Source organism: Gymnoscopelus braueri (genome assembly GCF_963280865.1).
Source record: "Gymnoscopelus braueri genome assembly, chromosome: 1".
Taxonomy (NCBI): Eukaryota; Metazoa; Chordata; class Actinopteri; order Myctophiformes; family Myctophidae; genus Gymnoscopelus; species Gymnoscopelus braueri.
The window spans coordinates 54,771,985-54,790,580 of NC_137603.1; the positions used below are offsets into that span (position 1 = coordinate 54,771,985).

An 18,596-nucleotide genomic window follows, 5' to 3' on the forward strand; every position below is an offset into this window, starting at 1 on the left:
CATTTACAGGGTGCAGGCAAATAACATGACATACATCTTCATCAGGTCATGATGAAGACGACCTGACGATGACCTGTTGAAGATGTATTGACATCAAAACGTCAATGTAACATTTATTTTAACTCATTGCCTGCTATGGACGAGTTAACTCGTCAAATTCTGCTATGGCTCAGCCTGCCAACGACCAGTTTGGACGTTTCATTTTCTTTTTTTTCCACACAGAACCAGAGATAATGCGATCTGAAGATTTACAGCTCCATTCACTTCCTGGTTAATTTATTACTTAAAAATCCTGTATCTCGGCCCCTGTGTATTTTTTTTTGTGTGATGTCGAAACATGCTATTTTTAACGGCGCATAACAAGCTAATGGGAGGTCGCGATGACATTTTTTTTTTTGTGGAAGCACAGTGAAACCCTCCGTGATTAGCAACCATCAGGGGATCGATCATACTGGAGATAAATATTCTGTGACTACTTGAAAAAGTAAGAAAATCGCAAAATCGCTGGCAGTGGGTGAGTTTTTTTATATATACACTCTAGCAGTTAAAGAGTTAATATAAATGTTATGAATATTACGTGCATTAATGAATTGACACATTTTTTATAATCAACTACAACGATTAGTCTGATTAATCACTAAAGCCCTGTTTTTATACTCTGTCGAACAACAGTGTTGCACTAGCCTCGCGTGGCCAGACAATATCACGACACACTGCGTGGATATTAGTCTGGTCCCTATCAACGATAGATTTTTTTCCAAGGGGCGGTTACAAAAAGATCCAAACGGACTCTATTGGTTAGACCTAAACCAATCAGAGCAGTGCTTCCTTTTACGAACGAATCAGAGCAGTGCTTCCTTGTACGTCATTGCTCCAAATAAGGTGATAAGCCCGCCCACATTTGGATACTGGGCCCTGATTGGTCCCTCACGACTTCGGAGGGAGAGAAATGAAATCTCTATTGAGGGGGGCCAGACCTAATCTGCCGAGGGCTAAAGTGCGATGCAATTTTGCAAAGGCAGATTCGTCTGGAACCAGGCTAGTGTTGCACAACAATAGCGAAAGTAGCCGATCTACAAGCTCAGCTTATTATTTTAATATAATTGATTAGTTCGATTACCTTTTGCATCCTTCGAGGGGTAAATAATAATGCAGAAGGGGCCAGATTCAAACCCATTTTACAATACTGTAATATGTGTGGCATGGTTTGCACCTCAGCCATGAAAAACCTGCATTTTGACATCAATTAGAATTTCTGACATACTAAAAAGTACTGCTATAAAAAGAGAGAGAACTAAGCATCGTCATGGTGACTGTCTGCGCTGGCATAAATCCTTCATTTTCTTCCATGTCTATTCAAAATCAAAATGCAGTGTGTTTTTTTTCTTCTTTAAAACAGGAGGATGTACGTACCAAGCTCATGAGCTTGAAGCCCTCTAGCAGCTTACAGTTCTTGTTCTTGAGGCGGTGGGCCTCGTCGATGATTACACAGCGCCAGTCTATGGCGTTGAGCACCGGACAGCCTCCCAGGATCATCTCAAATGTGGTGATGACCGCCTGGAACCTGTAGCACCCGCGCACCACGCGGCCCTGGACACACACACACACACACACACACACACACACACACACACCCCAGCATGAATATGAATATGAGACATTTAATGACGTACTTTAAGGCGTTTTTCAGGCCAAGGACCCCTTAGCTGAGAGAGAGATGAAGCAGGGACCCCCCACGACATATTGGATTCATGTTAATGTGTATTTTCAGACATTTAACCACTTAAACCCTCAATACTTTGTAAACTTGACCTTTGGCTCGGTACTTGGTCTGCTCTTGTTTCCCTGTACACCAAACGTCTTTGCCAAAAATACATTTTCGGCTAATACAGTACATGTTCCCCCCAGAATAGGGATGCGAGGGTTGAAGTGGTTAATGTATGTGTATGTGTTGCACACAGGATTAGCCAGTTATGTACAGTAGCGCTATATATTGGATCACTCCAATATTATATATATTTTGTCAGAATACAAGTATGCTGTAGAGAGCAGCAACAACCAAAAAAAAACATAACTATTTAAGATGCTATAGCAAACAGAAAAGCTCCTCTCTCCATGATGCTGACAGTGATCCAGGGTGGGGGGGGGGCTGAATCTATGATGACATCACTGCCTGTCTGCCAGCCTGGTGGCAACTCAGCTCATCTCAGCTCAGCTCCGCTCCCGCCGCCATTTCTCCTGCACCTACGATAAATGGGCATGATGCTAAGAGCTCATAACTGCTCCTAACTGCCTGGTAACAACACTGACACATCACACGGAGCGCCAGCGTGGGTCCGTGCCAGCCTGCCGCTACTTAACCTTGCCTACCTATCTACCGCCCGGCACGCACTGCCCTTTTAAACGGCGCCGATGTGTGCTGTGCCAACTCAACTGAGCCTCGCTCATAACGGGTTCTTATCAACACTTAGCAAATGCACATTTTCCAGTAATGTGTTAAGTGAATAACTACTATATAAACCATCTATGGTATACTGTACTTTTGTAGATACAGACTGGAAAAGCGTGTAGACTAGCGAAAGAATGACATGCAACATAACATCCAGAGCCAGATTCAAACCCTGGATTGAGACGATGTGGTCAGAGCAGCAGTGGTTGAATCACCAGTGTGCTGCTTGCAAGATGTTTCTACTTAAAACTGAGGGATCACATGGTTCTTTATGGCTGGAGAAAAATTATAAGTACCCTCAATCTTCTGAAACCGTTTCAAAACACGCTGCATAATTTCATGAAATGCATTGCCTAAGACTAGTTATTTTCATTTAGAATGAAAAGTAACTAGTCCCCCCCCCAGCAGAGAGCCTAGGTACTGTTATGCACTGTTGTGTCAGTCACATAGTTCTGTGCCTCTCTCCACCATATGTGACATGTTTTTGTATACTAATGCCAATACTAATACTACGACAATAATAAACTCACATTGGAGGAAGAAAATTTGCCAGAGGAGCTCGACAAACTCTCGACAAACATATTTTCTAAACAGGTGTTGTTAAACAGAAGGCCGTCTGCTACAGTATATGCTACGTATCATTTTTCACTTTCATTCATAACTCCGTCGATTAAGGTATTTTTGCCTTAAAAATAATCCTTTGTTGGATAAGGATGACATGCAGTGCTGGTGCCAGGCAGAACATACATTTTGTAATCGTCTTTTGTAAGATTTTATTCTCCCAGCTGGATACGTGTGGTGGTACTCCCACAAACTCATTTAATTCTGGTAAATTAAGGCCTCTGACAGAATTACCCTGCTGTCCCTGTTGGCTCTGGTTGCCATGACAATTAACATGGCTTGTGAATAAAGGTGAGACATCATCAGACTCTGATGACTCTCAGAGATAAAGAGCAAAAAGGTATGAGACAAATTAAACGGAAGTACTGTAAATATACCGTCGCTGTTGGGCAGTAAAACCCTGTATCTCCATATCTCATCTCGCATAAATGAATGCCCTATTTTATACTATGTCACGCAAAAGTACCTACAAGCTCACAACGCGTCACAAGTATTAGCAACAGCTTGTGACTACATAATAACTAAATAATAACTACATTGGGTCCATTGGAATACTGGTTATTTTTTCTCTTTCCTGAAAAGTCACTGTTTTGGTCATGCAAAGTTTATATCCGACAGCGAACATATGCAATTTACTACAACCAATGACTATTGATCAAAGAAGGAAATAAAAAACTTTCACACAAGGGGGAAAAAGGCAGGAAATTCCACAGTGATTAAATGTGTTGAGTTGAGTTAATTTCCCCATGAAACACTATTATGCATACTACTGCATTTTGAATTTACTTTGAAATACTTTTAGGGGGCAATACATCAAATTACTAACTTGTTCTCTAGTTTAATCAACAGCCCGCAGTCTAAAAAACATAATTTCCCCCATAGGGCAATACCATTTTGTAATGAACTGGATTTTAGTAATGGTGTGATGTTAGAATTGCACACAGGCCACAGAATGAGTTTTTGCCTTGGAGCAGTAAGTTGCCGGTTATACACGATCTTGTGTGATCACAAAGCAGGGTGGAGGAGAGACAGGGGAACTGGACAGCAGAGGAAAAGGAACTGGATAAGGTTCGCTTAACCCATTAAATCCAGGAACACATCTGTGTCATTTTAGATTTGAGCTATAATCATTCATTTATACTTTGGATATTCAAAAATAGCAGATCTACAAGCTCATAGTGCGGCACAGAGTACCGTGCTACGAGCTTGTAGATCTGCTATTTTTGAAAAATCTTTAACATTTGTGCAAATCTTTGAATATATATATATTTTTTTAAACAACCTTTGTAACTCAAATCTTTGCTTCTGGGGGGGGGGGGGGGGGGTTCCCTGAAACAACATATTTTGATGGGGATCGGCGGTCAAATACATATAATTTCGGGGGTCCTTGACATGAAAACGTTTCAGAACCACTGATGCATATTTTTTCTAAAAACTGTTAGGATTTAGAAGACATTTGTAAAGATTTGCACAAATGTTCATGATTTAAAAAAAATAGCAGATCTACAAGCTCATAGCATGAGCCATGAGCCCTGAACCATGAACCAACATCACATCACCAACAAGAGCACAACGCTTTTGTTTCCGCAGCGTCTTGTATGAGTCTCCTTACATAACCCTTCAATGAGAACATACTTCATTCACATCCCTGAAGTGCACTGTACGTACATCAGTGGTTCGCAACCATTTCTGGATCAGGGGCCCACTTGAAAATCTTGAAAAGTGTTCCAGGCCCACCCATGCGGACCACTTAACACGGCAGCCGGATAGCTGTGGCACCCATCTGACCGTTAAGTGGACAGATGGGCGCAAAACACATTTTTGAAGGTTTTAAAGAAAAAAATACCATGACATTTTTTTAACATGATATTTTTAAATAAATGTTAATGTTATCTTAGCGGTTTGCCAATTATTTGGGGGCCGTGTCCGCATGGCCCACGGGTTGAGAAGGATTATTCATTAGATTGCATACAATCGTCCATCACAAGAGGTTTTCCACAAAGCTGTCCCACCTGTGCGTCCCTGAAGTACATCTCGTACTGCTGCAGCATCTGTCGGCTGACCACGCTGCCGTGGTAGACGATGACGTTGAGGTCGGTCCAGGAGCTGAACTCGCGCTCCCAGTTTGTGATGGTGGAGAGGGGGGCGATGATGAGGAAGGGCCCCTTGATGCCCACGCGGCACATCTCCTCCAGGAACGTGATGGACTGGATGGTCTTTCCCAGGCCCATCTCATCTGCCAGGATGCAGTTCCGTCTGACACACACACACACACGAGAGAGAGAGAGAGAGAGAGAGAGAGAGAGAGAGAGAGAGAGAGAGAGAGAGAGAGAGAGAGAGAGAGAGAGAGAGAGAGAGAGAGAGAGAGAGAGAGAGAGAGAGAGAGAGAGAGAGAGAGAGAGAGAGAGAGAGAGAGAGAGAGAGAGAGAGAACAAAATGATGAGTCACATCTTCCAACAGCTTCCAGTAGCCTCTATTAGCCCAGTAATTCTCAAACTATTTCATGACAAGGACCCCCATATTGACTATATTTGGAGACGGACCCCCATCTGAAAAGGTTTTGTGCCAAGGACCCCCAGAAGAGAAGATTTGTCTTAAAAAAAATCAAAATTACTAAACAAATTCCAAACTTTTTAGATATTTTTCAAATATTTACAAAAATAGCAGATCTACAAACTTGCAGCGCTTGTACCTCTGCTATTTTTGAATAACCAACATATAAATGGATAAAGTGGTTAAGATGATTGTGATGCTATGTTAACTACTTTTGCTGGAGACCCCTGGAACCCCCCCAAGTACCCCTGGGGGTCCTTGGGGGTAACTTACTTAGTGGGGGTAACGTGCTTTTGATAATGGAAGTCCATGGGGCGGCTCTGATCGGGCTGAAACTTTGCCCAAATTTTGAGTCATATGTCATAGATACGCCATATACTGTAGTGTAGATGATTGATATTATATCATTGATGACTGAAGTCACAGGCTGCTACCATGAAGACCGAGATCCACGTTGGAGCCACGACGTTCCCATGGGGATTGCGAGATCCACATGGTTAGGATTTGTATGATAATATGATTCATAATAAGACATATTTTCGTCAGTGTGGAGGCACACATACAGGGCTATGTACATACCATGTCTGTGTGCATGGAAATGGACAGTTTTAGCAGTTTAACCTTTGACAGAGAAAGGTGATGATCGCCCTCATTTCTAGGACCGTAAATGACATCAATGATTACCGACTGTAATAAAGCCTAATGAGTATTGGCAATGTACCTTCTCATGTTTCGTCTGTAGGCTAATGACAGTCGTTTAGTTGCCAACTAAATATCCGAGTTGAGATTAGATGATACTGCATTGATCCCGGGTGGGAAATTCAAGTGATACCTGCCCAAGCTCCTCAGGCGGGGCACTGAACAGACAAGAGACAGGCAGAACAAAACGCACCCAAACACATTTCCTCTTTAATCTCAACTACCACAGGGCCCCCCAAAAAACATAAAGACCTTCCTGGGAATCTAAAGCTGCACTCCGACTGCCAGAAACAAGAGAGCAGAGAAGAGGGAGAGAAGAAAGAAGAGAGGGGAGGGAGAAGAGGGGAAATACAGACGGGACACGATATCAAAGAAATAAATGGGGGAGCGTGCGAGGAGAAAGCGACATCATCAGCAATAATTATATGGCTGGTAGATGAGACAAGGCGTAATATTAGCCACCGGAGTGGGGCGCTCATTTATTCAGTTGTCCGGTTGGGAGGGTGGGGGGTGGGGGGTATTATGTCTTGATGCTAATTTCAACGGGGTAGATATTCCCATTGGCCTCGTAAGCACCTCTCCACTCCATCTGATGAATCTCACTGCGTAGGCACAAAGCCACACACACACACACACACACACAATTACAGTGCAATGCTTCTTTTATGACCGTGGGCGAGCTACAATACGTGAACGTTGGTGATGCAGCAGCGCACACCTCCATGGGAAATTTGCCTCGCCTCAGAGGCACAAGCAAATAATGTGAGCTCAGCCAAATGGTGGCAGACTCTCTCTCACACACACGCACACGCACACACACACACACACACACACACACACACACGCACGCACGCGCACGCACGCACGCACGCACGCACGCACGCACGCACACGACAGGAACACAGATTCATTATTCATCGTCAACGCTCCCCGCGCACCAACGCGCCCCGCTCGTGCAAAAATGAAGAGCCTCGCACCGAGCCTCTCTGAATCAATGAATATAACATTCCATCACCGTGGAGCTATTAAAGCTACATAAGCAGCTTAGCAGCCATGTGGATACCTTGCGGTTCGCCCGAGGCATAAGGCATATATGCTACACATCCTGTATGCATGCTGTCATACTGTATGCCCAGAGATTACAGCAGTCAGTGTGTCTTGCTGGCAGCAGGTCTTGTCTACCCCAAGGAAGAGAGAGGGTACATTTTCCCTACACATCCATATACTGTATCTCATCCATGCTACGTCAGAAACCAAGTCACATTCTAGCTCGCTCCAGCGATCGGCTAGTCCTTCTGGTTCCTTTTGCCAGACTGCTTTCAGCTTTGGTGCACCTGATTCTTGGAACCTCTTGCAACAAGATCTTAAACTGAATACCCAAGCATCTATTGGCCATTTTAGGAATTGATATAATAACCGTGCATTACCTGTATGCAACTGTTTCAACTGATTTCTGTCAACATGCAACAGTTTTAACTGTTTGTTGTCAACATTATCGTTTTTCTTTGTTGTTATTATGTTATTTATATACAGTGTAATCTCGGCATCATTGTAAATGAGGGTCTCCCTCAATGATCTCTCCGAGAATCTTAAATAAAGGTTGAATGAATGAAAAAACTCAGTAAGTAAGTTGTCCGGGTAGCTCAGTCGGTAGAGCTCTCGCCTTTGGACAAGATCATCGGCCAACTCAGCGTACAGCATGAGTAGCATGGCTTGGGTGCGGCAAGTCGTGCGCCAAGTACTGGGAGCTGATGGTAGGCGTAGCGCTCCACCTCCTACAATCCATCTCCCAGGGGTCTAGCGCATTGAGACGGGGATAGGGCTCGGCTGATGTCGATAATAAGCCTCTCCCGGCATTTTATGTTCTTTCACAGATTAATGCCCTACTTCATCATACAAGAATGTCCCACAAAAGTAGTGAAAATTGCCGATCTACGAGTTCACAACGTGGTGCATCGCGACGCGTTGTGAACTTATAGATCATCTATTTTCACTATTTTAAAATGTTTTTAAAATAATAATACAAAAGGAACGTTTTTGGATATAAAAGGTTTCCGCCCCGACAGCAAAAATATGCACAGGATTTGTACAAAATATGTGTGAGTGAGAGAGAGACTGACCTGTTGTACCAGTTGAAGAGAAGCCAGTTGACTCCCTCTAGCTGGTAGTCCCTGAGGCCGTTACTGTTCCTGTACTCCCTCGACTGATCCCGTTTCTTCCACAGATTGGCCGGTGGACGCTCCTGTCACACACAACAATATACAGCGCTCATTTTCATACCTTAATAGTACTCTCCAAGCACATCCCATGGCTTGAGCCTATAATCTTTTTTATACAGGATTGGCACAACTGAAATTGATCATTCTTTCACAAAGAATACGGCAATACTAAGTAAAGCTTAAAAACAAAATGAACATTATTACAGACTGTATTCACTATAATAGTATAGAGATAATTAATGTAAAACTTCAGGTAACCTTAAAGTGGATAGATCACAATTTAGATAACTCCTCACATAGCTGGAGTCTACAGGCTCTCATGATTAGTTGGCTGCCAAAACTGTGGTGGTTTGAGTAGCACCACATTTTTGTTGGTCCACCACTGGATCTGGGGAACCATAACACTTTCTTACTTTCTTAGTTAAAGACCTCGTGAAAGAATTCCACTTTGAATGCATTCCCATCAAAGAAAATTACACTTCATTCTCTTTTGTGGATCAGATTTCAACTAATGATTTTGTTGTCTGCAACAGCTCTCACGACTGAGAGTTAAGGTGAAAAACATCCTGAATGCCAGAGCTGACAACAGATCCCTAGAACAACTAACAAATCCGTGGTTGATACAGTAACTACGTCTGAGCATATGGAAGTGTGCATGCTGAAACCCCCCCAACTCAATAATAGAAAATGTTCAGTGAGAGAGAGAGAGAAAGGAGTAATTATACAGTAACAGGTCCATAATATGGACATATTATGTCAAGTGATCAAATAACCCAAACTGCTTGATGTGACTTTTCTGACGGTACAAGATGTGCGACTTGGGGAATTCAACACATATTTTCCAATAACTGGGAAACAGCATTAGCTTGTGAATGTCACTGTCCCTCCTAACAGCTGAAAGGTTAAGAAGTGAGAGATGTCAAAAACACACAACACACACACACACAAAAATAATGTGCTTTTGTTGTGTTGTGTGCCAGGAGGGAGCCGGAGTGAATGCAGCAAACAGAGGTAATTGACTTTCCACACTTCACTTCTTTTTGAAAGCTGCGTTTAGCCCACGGCAGGTGTGGGGGCGGTGGAGGGAGGCGAGATACTAGAGGTGCGAGGAGGAGGGTGGTTTATAAAAAGGTCAATAGCCGGTAAGGGAGCAGAGCAATGAGAACGTCTAGGCTCAGCCCAGATTTTCTTGGGAGACCAGAACTAGTTTTGAGCGGAGTCCCACTGGTGCTAAGGGATTCCCATTCCCTCGCACACACACTCCAGTGTTTATGTACCCAAGGGAAACACAGGAGGAGTAAAAATCAACAAAAAAGGGGACTTTGTGATATGGAGTTGAAGGCAACATTCAATGAAACAATATCGCCCAAACTCAGATATAGTCTTTGCACTTCCTTCCGTTTACAACTCGACAGATCAATGAGTGTGTACACCTGGCGGGTGTTATTATTAGCTCCCTTCCTTTTGACATTGCAATCTGCTTTCTCTTTTGTAGGTGAGAACACCTGGGAATGAGATTAGGGTACAAGAGAGAGGGTAGAGGTGAACAGTTGGGGGTCTTGAATGGTTGGGGGGTTTGTGAGGTTATTAAACGCTGGGGTCTTGAGGGGCTACATGTTAAACAGTTAAGAGTTTTGAGTCGGTGCGTGATAAACGGTAAGGGGTCTTGAAGGGGTACGAGTTAAAACGTTGGGGACTTGAGGTGGCACACGTTTAGCGGTAGCGGTCTTGAGGGGGTGTGTGTTAAACGGTTAGGGCCTTGAGAGGGTACATATTTAACAGCTAGGGTCTTGAGGGGGTAAATATTAAACGGTTGGGGTCTTGAGGGTGTGTGTGCGTGTGTGTGTGTGTGTGTGTGTCTGTCGTCTTACCATCCTGCGTGAGTCTGCCTTGGCTGCCTGCAGCTGCTCAAACTCCTCTATCTTGCTCTGTTCCACGTCTCCCTTCAGCTCCCAGGTGCTGTCCTCGTAGGGCAGGGAGCACCACTTCACCAGGTAGTACACCACCTCCTGGAGGAGGAGGAGGAGGAGGAGGAGGAGGAGGAGGAGGAGCACAGACATGGTCCTGTTAACTCACATTACACACATCACATCATAGACTTTGTGCCGCGGGCCAGACTCAGGCTTTTGTAATATTAACGAAGGGCTGCAAAGAAACTCCATTAGCGTGACCTTGGGGCTGCTCTGTGTGAAAATGGAGAAGGAGGGGGGTGTTGGGGTTTAACCCATTAGGACCTGGAACGCATCTGTGTCACTTTTTCATTTGAGCTAAAAAGCATTATTTTACACTTTGGCTATTCAAAAATAGCAGATATACAAGTTCATAGCGCGGCACCGAGTGCCGCGCTATGAACTTGTAGATCTGCTATTTTTGAAAAATCGTGAAAATGTGTGCAAATCTTTGAATATATATTGTTTAAAGCGAAAAATTGTAACTCTATTCTTTGCTTCTGGGGGGTCCCTGGAACAAAATATTTTGAGATGGGGGTCGACGGCCAAATACATATCCTTTTGGGGGTCCTTGACATGAAAAAGTTTGAGCACCACTGATATAGAAACATACGTTTTTTTCAGAATACTGTTGGGATTTAGAAGACATTTTGTAGAATCGGCTTCAGGTCTCGATGGGTTAACACCCATAAAAAGGAGTAAAACATGCATGCACACGCACACAGGAAAGGTAGGTATTATTACCAACTGTAAGTAGACTCTTCTCACCTCTCCTGTGTCCTTGTCCTCACAATAGGACACCTCCAGCACCCTGTCTACCTCCACATAGTCAGGGTTGAAGGGGTCCTCTTCATTCTGAGAGAGAGAGAGATCAAATAGAGAGCGAGAAGGGAAGTGAGAAAGACGTTGACAAGATTATTAAGAGAGAGAGACAGAGAGAGAGAGAGGGAGAGGGAGAGAGCATGTGTCTAAGAATCTATAAAGCTAACTGCCCACACACCATCTGGAATCTGAGCCAAGCATCAACACACAGTACCCACTGCTCGCTCGCTCACACGCACGCACACTACCTGGACAAGTATGCACGATGCCCTTCAGACACTACATTTCTACACTTGCAGCGCCCACACACACACACACAGCCTTACATCTGCGAAGAAGAGGGCCCTCTGTGCTTGTTTCATCTTGAATCGTTTGATCTTCAGCTGTATCCTCTTGTCTTTTTCCAGCTGCGCCTCCGTGGCCCACTCACAGTGGAGGTAGGAGCTGACGAGAACACACACACACACACACACACACACACACACACACACACACACACACACACACACACACACACACACACACACACACACACACACACACACACACACAGAGGTTGGAAACGGCTCCTCAAGAAACCTTCAAACCTGCTTCTGTGATCCACACAACGTTAGCGATTAAGGGACATCTGCAATAAACTGTTACCAAATACCATGGTACTACATGTTCTCATAATCAAATCTCATAATAATCATTTCAATATAAATAACTAAATGATTTTCCATTACTGTTACTTTGACAAGGAAAATACTACAGAAATGCTGTTGGTAGAGTAGTGGTGGAAGCAGTAGTGTTAGCAGTAGCATTATAATTAGCAGTACTTGTGCTAGACTAGTAGTAGTAAAAGCGTTATAATTAGTTTTAGTTGTAGTTGTATTACTACCAGTAGTATATTATTTTTTTATGCACAGCCATAAAACAGAAACAATGCGAGCACCACCCAGTTACAAATACATGCCTAAATCGAGGATTTGCCCAACAAATGACTGCTTGATCCAGCTGTTTGTCATTGTATTGGACTAGCGGATGACAGGCAGAGGTCATGGGCCTTGAAGGACCAGCCTTTAACACTATTTAACACCCACCTATTCTCTTTGGCTTTTAATTGCATTTGAACCTATCTAATGAGTTGAAACTTTGTATATATTTGTCTGTGCGCCGATGGGCGCCTGTTGATGCTTTGTTTGTTTTGACCTTATACAGCACTTTGGTCAGCTTCGGTTGTTTTAAATGTGCTCTATAAATAAAGTTTGATTTGATTTGATTTGATACACTCTCTACACACTGGGAGAAGATCCTTATATAGTTCTGGAGGTATACCTCCAGAACGGCATCAGACCTTTCTGTATCAGGCTGTAGGTTCAGTTAGACTTGCACGCTTCCTTACAGCGGCATTTTTTATTTATGTTGTGAAATGTAAATCCAGGGACTCCAGTTAACCTTCAGGCACCCAGGTGGCTCCATCCATTAAAAGCTCATGTCATGCATATGTGACTTCCTCAGTAAGGAGTTTTGGCTCACGGTCTGTGTCAAGTCACATCCCCTTCTCTCCAAAGCTCACTCCAAAGCTCTCATTCCTGCGTCTCTCTGCTCTAGTGTCTAAAAACAGAAACATGAATGCCTTGACAAAATGGCAGAGAGAACTCACTAGTTTTTGTATTTTACAAAGAACTCCTCCACTTCAACCACCACTCCAGGGGAGACCTGTGAAGAGGAATGAAGCAGAACCAAGTACAGTATTATTACATAAAGGTACATCATCCCACGGGTTGTTTGAGCAACGCATTCTTATGACAACACATTCTTGTGATTTGAGCACAGCTTCTTAGCTGTGCTCAAATCACAAAAAAAAGCACACCTCAGCTGTGCTCAAATTAAATTATGCCTCATCATTGTACAGTATATACCCATATCACACCGCCATCGATACAATATATATATGTTAATATCAACACATTTACATGGCAATTGAGACACCGATCTATCCAACTACATTACATTACTTTGCTAGGCTATTACAGACTCTTCGTTGTGTAATGAACTAGTACTAGCACTAGGTTTCACCATTAACACATTGGGTGCCAGAGGTTTATTAAAATATTATACTTTGAGTGCCAGGACTTTTTAAACATTTTGAACCTTTTTCAAGTAGTCACAAAATATTTTCAGTGATCACCGTCCTCACGGTGATCCCCTCATTACACACATACAGGTCTCGTACAATCGGGGGGAAAAAAATTAAAACATTCGGAAATCCATTCCATAGTTGCAGCCAGTTGAAAATAGTTAAATTAACATTGTAAAAAAAAAAAGTGCACAGGAGCCGAGATACAGGTTTTTGAAGTCATAAGTTAACCAGGAGGTGGATTGGAGTCTAAATCTTGTAGGAGTGATATTTCCTGTTGCTGTGAAGGAAAAAAAAAAAAAAAAAAAAAAAAAGTAATTTTTTTTTTTTTTTTTCAAAAACCGTATATATACGGTTTTGGCACTCAACGTTAGTATGCGCAAAACCGTATATATACGGTTTTGGCACCCAATGTGTTAAATGTATGATTATTTGGTTCAATAAGGTTTATACTTTAAAAAAAGAAAACAAAGAGACAACAACCTTTGTCGTTTGTAACCCTTGTATAGACGCAATATCACACTCAAGGGTGTTTTTTCTGTTTTATTGCACAATAGTGATGTGGTTGGCATCGAGGTTGTAGAATAGAATACCCTTGAGAGTAATATTGTACAGCCAGCGTACAAGTACACAACTGTACAACTGTAACCCAGGATGTGATTAGTTTGGAGAGAAAAAAAGGAGCAGAGTAAATTCTTTTAGAATGGACATTGCATGTCAAAGAAATGTAAACGTACCTCCTTCTTGACCACATGAGAGGACATTATTTTGTCAACGACAGCAGCATCCTCCTCACTGGGATTCTCCTGAAAGACGGTAAACACACAAACAAAAAGTCTGAATCTGAATTCCACAACCTGATTATAAAAGCATTTTCATCCCAATAATGCCAATTGTATTATTGTTGACGTGTCGCATGCCTAAAACAGCAGATCTGCAAGCTCACAAAGCCTGTTACTGAACTAACACTCTAATACTATCAGAATAGTGCTTTATCCTTTTAACAAAAAACGTTTTGTTTTAACCAAAAAAAATATCACTTACCCTACCTTTAAGCTATCAAGCTAATTAGACGGATAGCTTAAGAGAGATGTTTTTATCACTAGCCTGTGGCAGGCAAATCAGAATATCTACCAGCTTTATTCAAAACCATCCACATACATTCCCTGCTGTCCTGTGCCGGCCTATCTTGCCGGGCTGCCCAGGATTGATACTACGTGGATACACAGACACAGGGCCCTATATAGGCCCCTCCAGGCTACTGACAACATGGCTCTACCTGCAACTTGGTGAGGAGTTTAAAGCTACCCTCTGTAACTTTCCTGTTCTATCCTAGATTCGAATCCGGGTCTCCTGAACAAGTGCTGAAATAGTAACCACAGAGCTAATAGGTACTTGTACATCAAGCTGCCTCGCGCTACAGAAACAGGAGATAGGCTCCTGCCCTATAGGCCACATGGCTCGGCCAGGGCTACTCAGTGCCATCTATTAGAGAGTTACGCCAACTCCGTTCACTTCTTCGGGCCAGGTCTTCTACATACACATACATTGGCGAATAGTGACAAATCCCTAAACCGGAAGTTCATGGAATGCATTGAAGTCGACGGCTCCTTGTCACTATTTCCAGCTACATGAACCACGTGACCGACGCTGTTTCTGACCCCTCATTGGCGCAACTCTCTAATAGAAGGCTCTGGGGCTACTACTTGTGTGGCCTACTGGCAGTGATCACAAGAAATGTGGTATTTTGGTTCACAAGGTTAGCTCCAGACAGACAGACAGACACACAGACAGACACACACACACATACGCAGACCCTCTCATAGACGGCTAGCCTCTTGAAGAGCCACAGTGTATAAAAAAAGAAGGGAAAAAAGCAGCGCTGCTCCTCCAGTGTTACATTCAAACATCTGAGAGGAATTGTATTTGAGAATATTATATTAACCCATGCATTTAAGCACACTGCAGGGTTCATGAATTCTCAAAGGAACAATTTATCCTTGAGATCTTTTCTGCTGTCCTTGTTGTTCGTACAAAAGAGGAGAATCATGTTTTATTCAGTACACTGCAGCGTTTCTGCCAGATATCCAATTTGGAGGGAAAGAGGGCTACTTGAAACCCATTAGTCTAAATTTCAAAACTACAAATTATTTCATCCTCAAAGAACTACGATGCAAGAGTAGCGCTGAAAGTGGCAACTCTGAAATTGACCCGTCAAGTGCTCTGCTTTCAGCCAAGCAGTCATTTTGTTTGAGTAGGTGTCGATTTGTGCCAAATGGTGGATACCTCACTGTACCTATGGAAAGCTGGCTCAAAATGTATAATTTAACATACAACATTTAATACGAAAAGAAGAGTCAACACATATATTGTAATTTGTACTGTACAATATCTGGGGACAAACCATCCTCTCTAGAGAATATTGGGGGAAAATAAACACATACTCAACAGTACACTATAGACGTGTGTCATTAAGTGCATTTAGCAATGTAACAGGATGGTGAAGTACTGAATATTTGTCATTTCATTTATTAATACTGTGATGTTATTTCTGAGTTGTACAGCGTCGTGCTAGCCGAAGGCTTAATAATTGCTACTCACCACAAACAGCTGGACAGCGGGCTCCTTGCGGGCTGCCGTGTTTGTCTTCTTGGTTTTCACGATGACCTTCACTTCCTCGTCTGACAGGCGAGCCTCCATCTCCTCCGAATACTTCTTCCTCTTCACCTGCCGGTTGGAACGCCTCTTCTACACACAGGGAAGAGCAGGGCCCAACGTTATTAAATATATTATTTTCTATCTATTTTTCCACCCTTTTTTTCTCCCCATGACAGCCCTTTGTCATTTCAAAGAAATCAAAATGTGCTCAATGCCATTCAGTCATTTCAATCATTCATTTCAACCTGGCCACATTGAGATTGATCAGCAATGTAATGGGTGTCAAATTGATTGATTTCTTTATCCACCATCAACCTGGCATCGCTATTTTGGGCATGTCAATATACGGTAAGCAAACATTTTCAAAACATTTCAAGAATCCCAAAGAATTGGACAATAAAATAAGGCAACAATCTCCAGCAGCATCCACTAGCCTATCACTACTACTGCTACTACCATTAATAATAAGACATATTTCTGCATTATCAGTGTGGAGGAACAAACATAGTTATACATTAAATTTACGTGAGCTTAAGGATAGTTTCAAAAGTTTAGCGTGTTGACAGAAATATGTGATGATCAAACTCATTTCATTATGCCATCTCTGATTACCAACTGTTAATCAATCCTAATGAGTACTGGCAATGTACCCCATGTCATGTGTCATCTGCTAGGCTAATGACAGAGTCGTTAGTGGTGAAGATCGTGTCACATATCCAATGAGATAAAAAGAAATGTAACCACTTGAACCCTAGTGTCCCTATTCTGGGAATGCCATAATAATAGGCTAACAGTTGGCAAAAATATGAGATCAACATTGCTGAAGCTCTTGAATATCGTCTATTTCCGGCAAAGACATTTGGTGTGTGTGTGTGTGTGTGGGGGGGGGGGCAACTATAGAGCCCTGGGGGATCTTGATCAACGAAGTATATAGAGTTTAATTGGTAAAAAAAAAAAAAAAATCGTATAGGAGCGAACCATTCATTTTCCACAAGCTGTTAGGGCTGTAATAGTCTTTTGGTGGGTGTCCAACATCAAGAACCACAATCTGTTCATAAGCTTTATTCCAGCATGCAGCTTTTGTGCATTTTCTCCACAGATGGCACACATTTTCTCTACAAAAATCAACCATGTGTACCTAGTGCTCGTACGTTTCTAATAATTCACTCTACACATAATATAACAACCGTGCACATTTTTAATTCCAAGTATGAAAACCACAAAAGCTCCAGTCACAGAGCTTCTCAGATCCAGCAGCTGCATGTTTCATCTGTCTATAAGCTTCCATCAGATCGTAGCCTTTATCCTACCGTTCCTGTGTGATCATCGCACACGTGTCACAATTATTACATAATCGCCTATGGATCTAATCGCCATTATTTGAGATGATCGCAATTATTGTATTTTTGCATAATCGTCAAAATCATTTAAATGTAGAAAAATGTTATGTTTTCAAACATTTTCTAAAATAATGGAAATAGCCGATCTACAAGTTATGCGTTATGCATTTTGAGCTTGTAGATCTGCCATTTCCACTATTCAAATATATAAGTATAAAGTTATGTCATATCTGCCCTGTGCACATTTTGTTTACAAAGCCTAAAAGCCAAACAGAAATGTAATTTTTATCCATAATGTTCCAACGACAGAAACACAATCAAATCGTTAATCGCAATTATTTGAGCGACAATTAATCGTCAAATAAAATGTCATAATCGTGATAGCCCTACGCACGCGTGGGCCCGCTGCTGTCTCCCACATCAATGCACAAGCCCCTCCTAACCATAATACGCAGATAATTGGCAATAAATGCCACCGAGCCAAAGTTAATTAGGTGTATAGGAGAATATCCCCACTGGAGATACCGTTCGAGAACCCCGACCAGCTTAAGTTGACCGTAAGCAGATGAGAGGTGAGGGGGGGGAGGGGGGAGGGGGGAGCAGGCCAGGCCCTGCCAGACAGCCTGACAACATGACAGCATCCCCTCTCTCGGTGACAGTGCATGTGTCCCAGCCGCCTGCCAAACGCCACTTTGACTCCTTCCGTGGGATCATCCCTAAATGAGTCATCAACACTGCTTTAATTAAAGCCAGGGTGGCGTTTAATGAGCCTAATTATATCCTTCCAGGCAGGCAGCGGTGGCCAGGACAAGGAGCAGGAGAGGGAAAGAGAGAGAGAGAGAGAGAGAGAGAGAGAGAGAGAGAGAGAGAGAGAGAGAGAGAGAGAGAGAGGGAGAGAGGGGGAGACAGAGACAGGGGAAGATGGAGAGAGTGAATCCCCGCTCTATCAGATCTGTCAATCTCTACATGGCAGATAGATCTTGTCAATTAGAGCTGGAGTGTCTGCTGGAACTGATGCTTCTCACCAAAGCTGTGTTTCAATGAAAAGTACAGCTAGTGGAGAGCAAGCAAGACCACAGTGCAATGTTTTTTTAGACTGGAAGAACCTCCATCTCTGGACCTACAGTACCGTGTCTAGCCTATCAACAAGGTAAGCAGCGT

At 42.8% G+C, this 18,596-nt stretch overlaps 1 protein-coding gene across 6 annotated transcripts in view; it reads right to left on the reverse strand.

Moving 5' to 3' along the window:
• The window catches only part of chd9 (chromodomain helicase DNA binding protein 9), a 162,600-nt gene that overhangs the window by 58,766 nt on the left and 85,238 nt on the right, over window positions 1-18,596 (reverse strand). For all 6 annotated transcript variants that reach the window (XM_080428485.1, XM_080428483.1, XM_080428484.1 and 3 more), the window contains 9 exons: window positions 16,039-16,185; window positions 14,175-14,243; window positions 12,961-13,016; window positions 11,639-11,756; window positions 11,259-11,345; window positions 10,413-10,550; window positions 8,443-8,564; window positions 5,083-5,326; window positions 1,414-1,590 (listed from right to left, as the gene is read on the reverse strand). In XM_080428485.1, coding sequence (XP_080284611.1) covers window positions 1,414-1,590; window positions 5,083-5,326; window positions 8,443-8,564; window positions 10,413-10,550; window positions 11,259-11,345; window positions 11,639-11,756; window positions 12,961-13,016; window positions 14,175-14,243; window positions 16,039-16,185 — 1,158 coding nt within the window. The remainder of the gene's footprint in view (window positions 1-1,413; window positions 1,591-5,082; window positions 5,327-8,442; window positions 8,565-10,412; window positions 10,551-11,258; window positions 11,346-11,638; window positions 11,757-12,960; window positions 13,017-14,174; window positions 14,244-16,038; window positions 16,186-18,596) is intronic.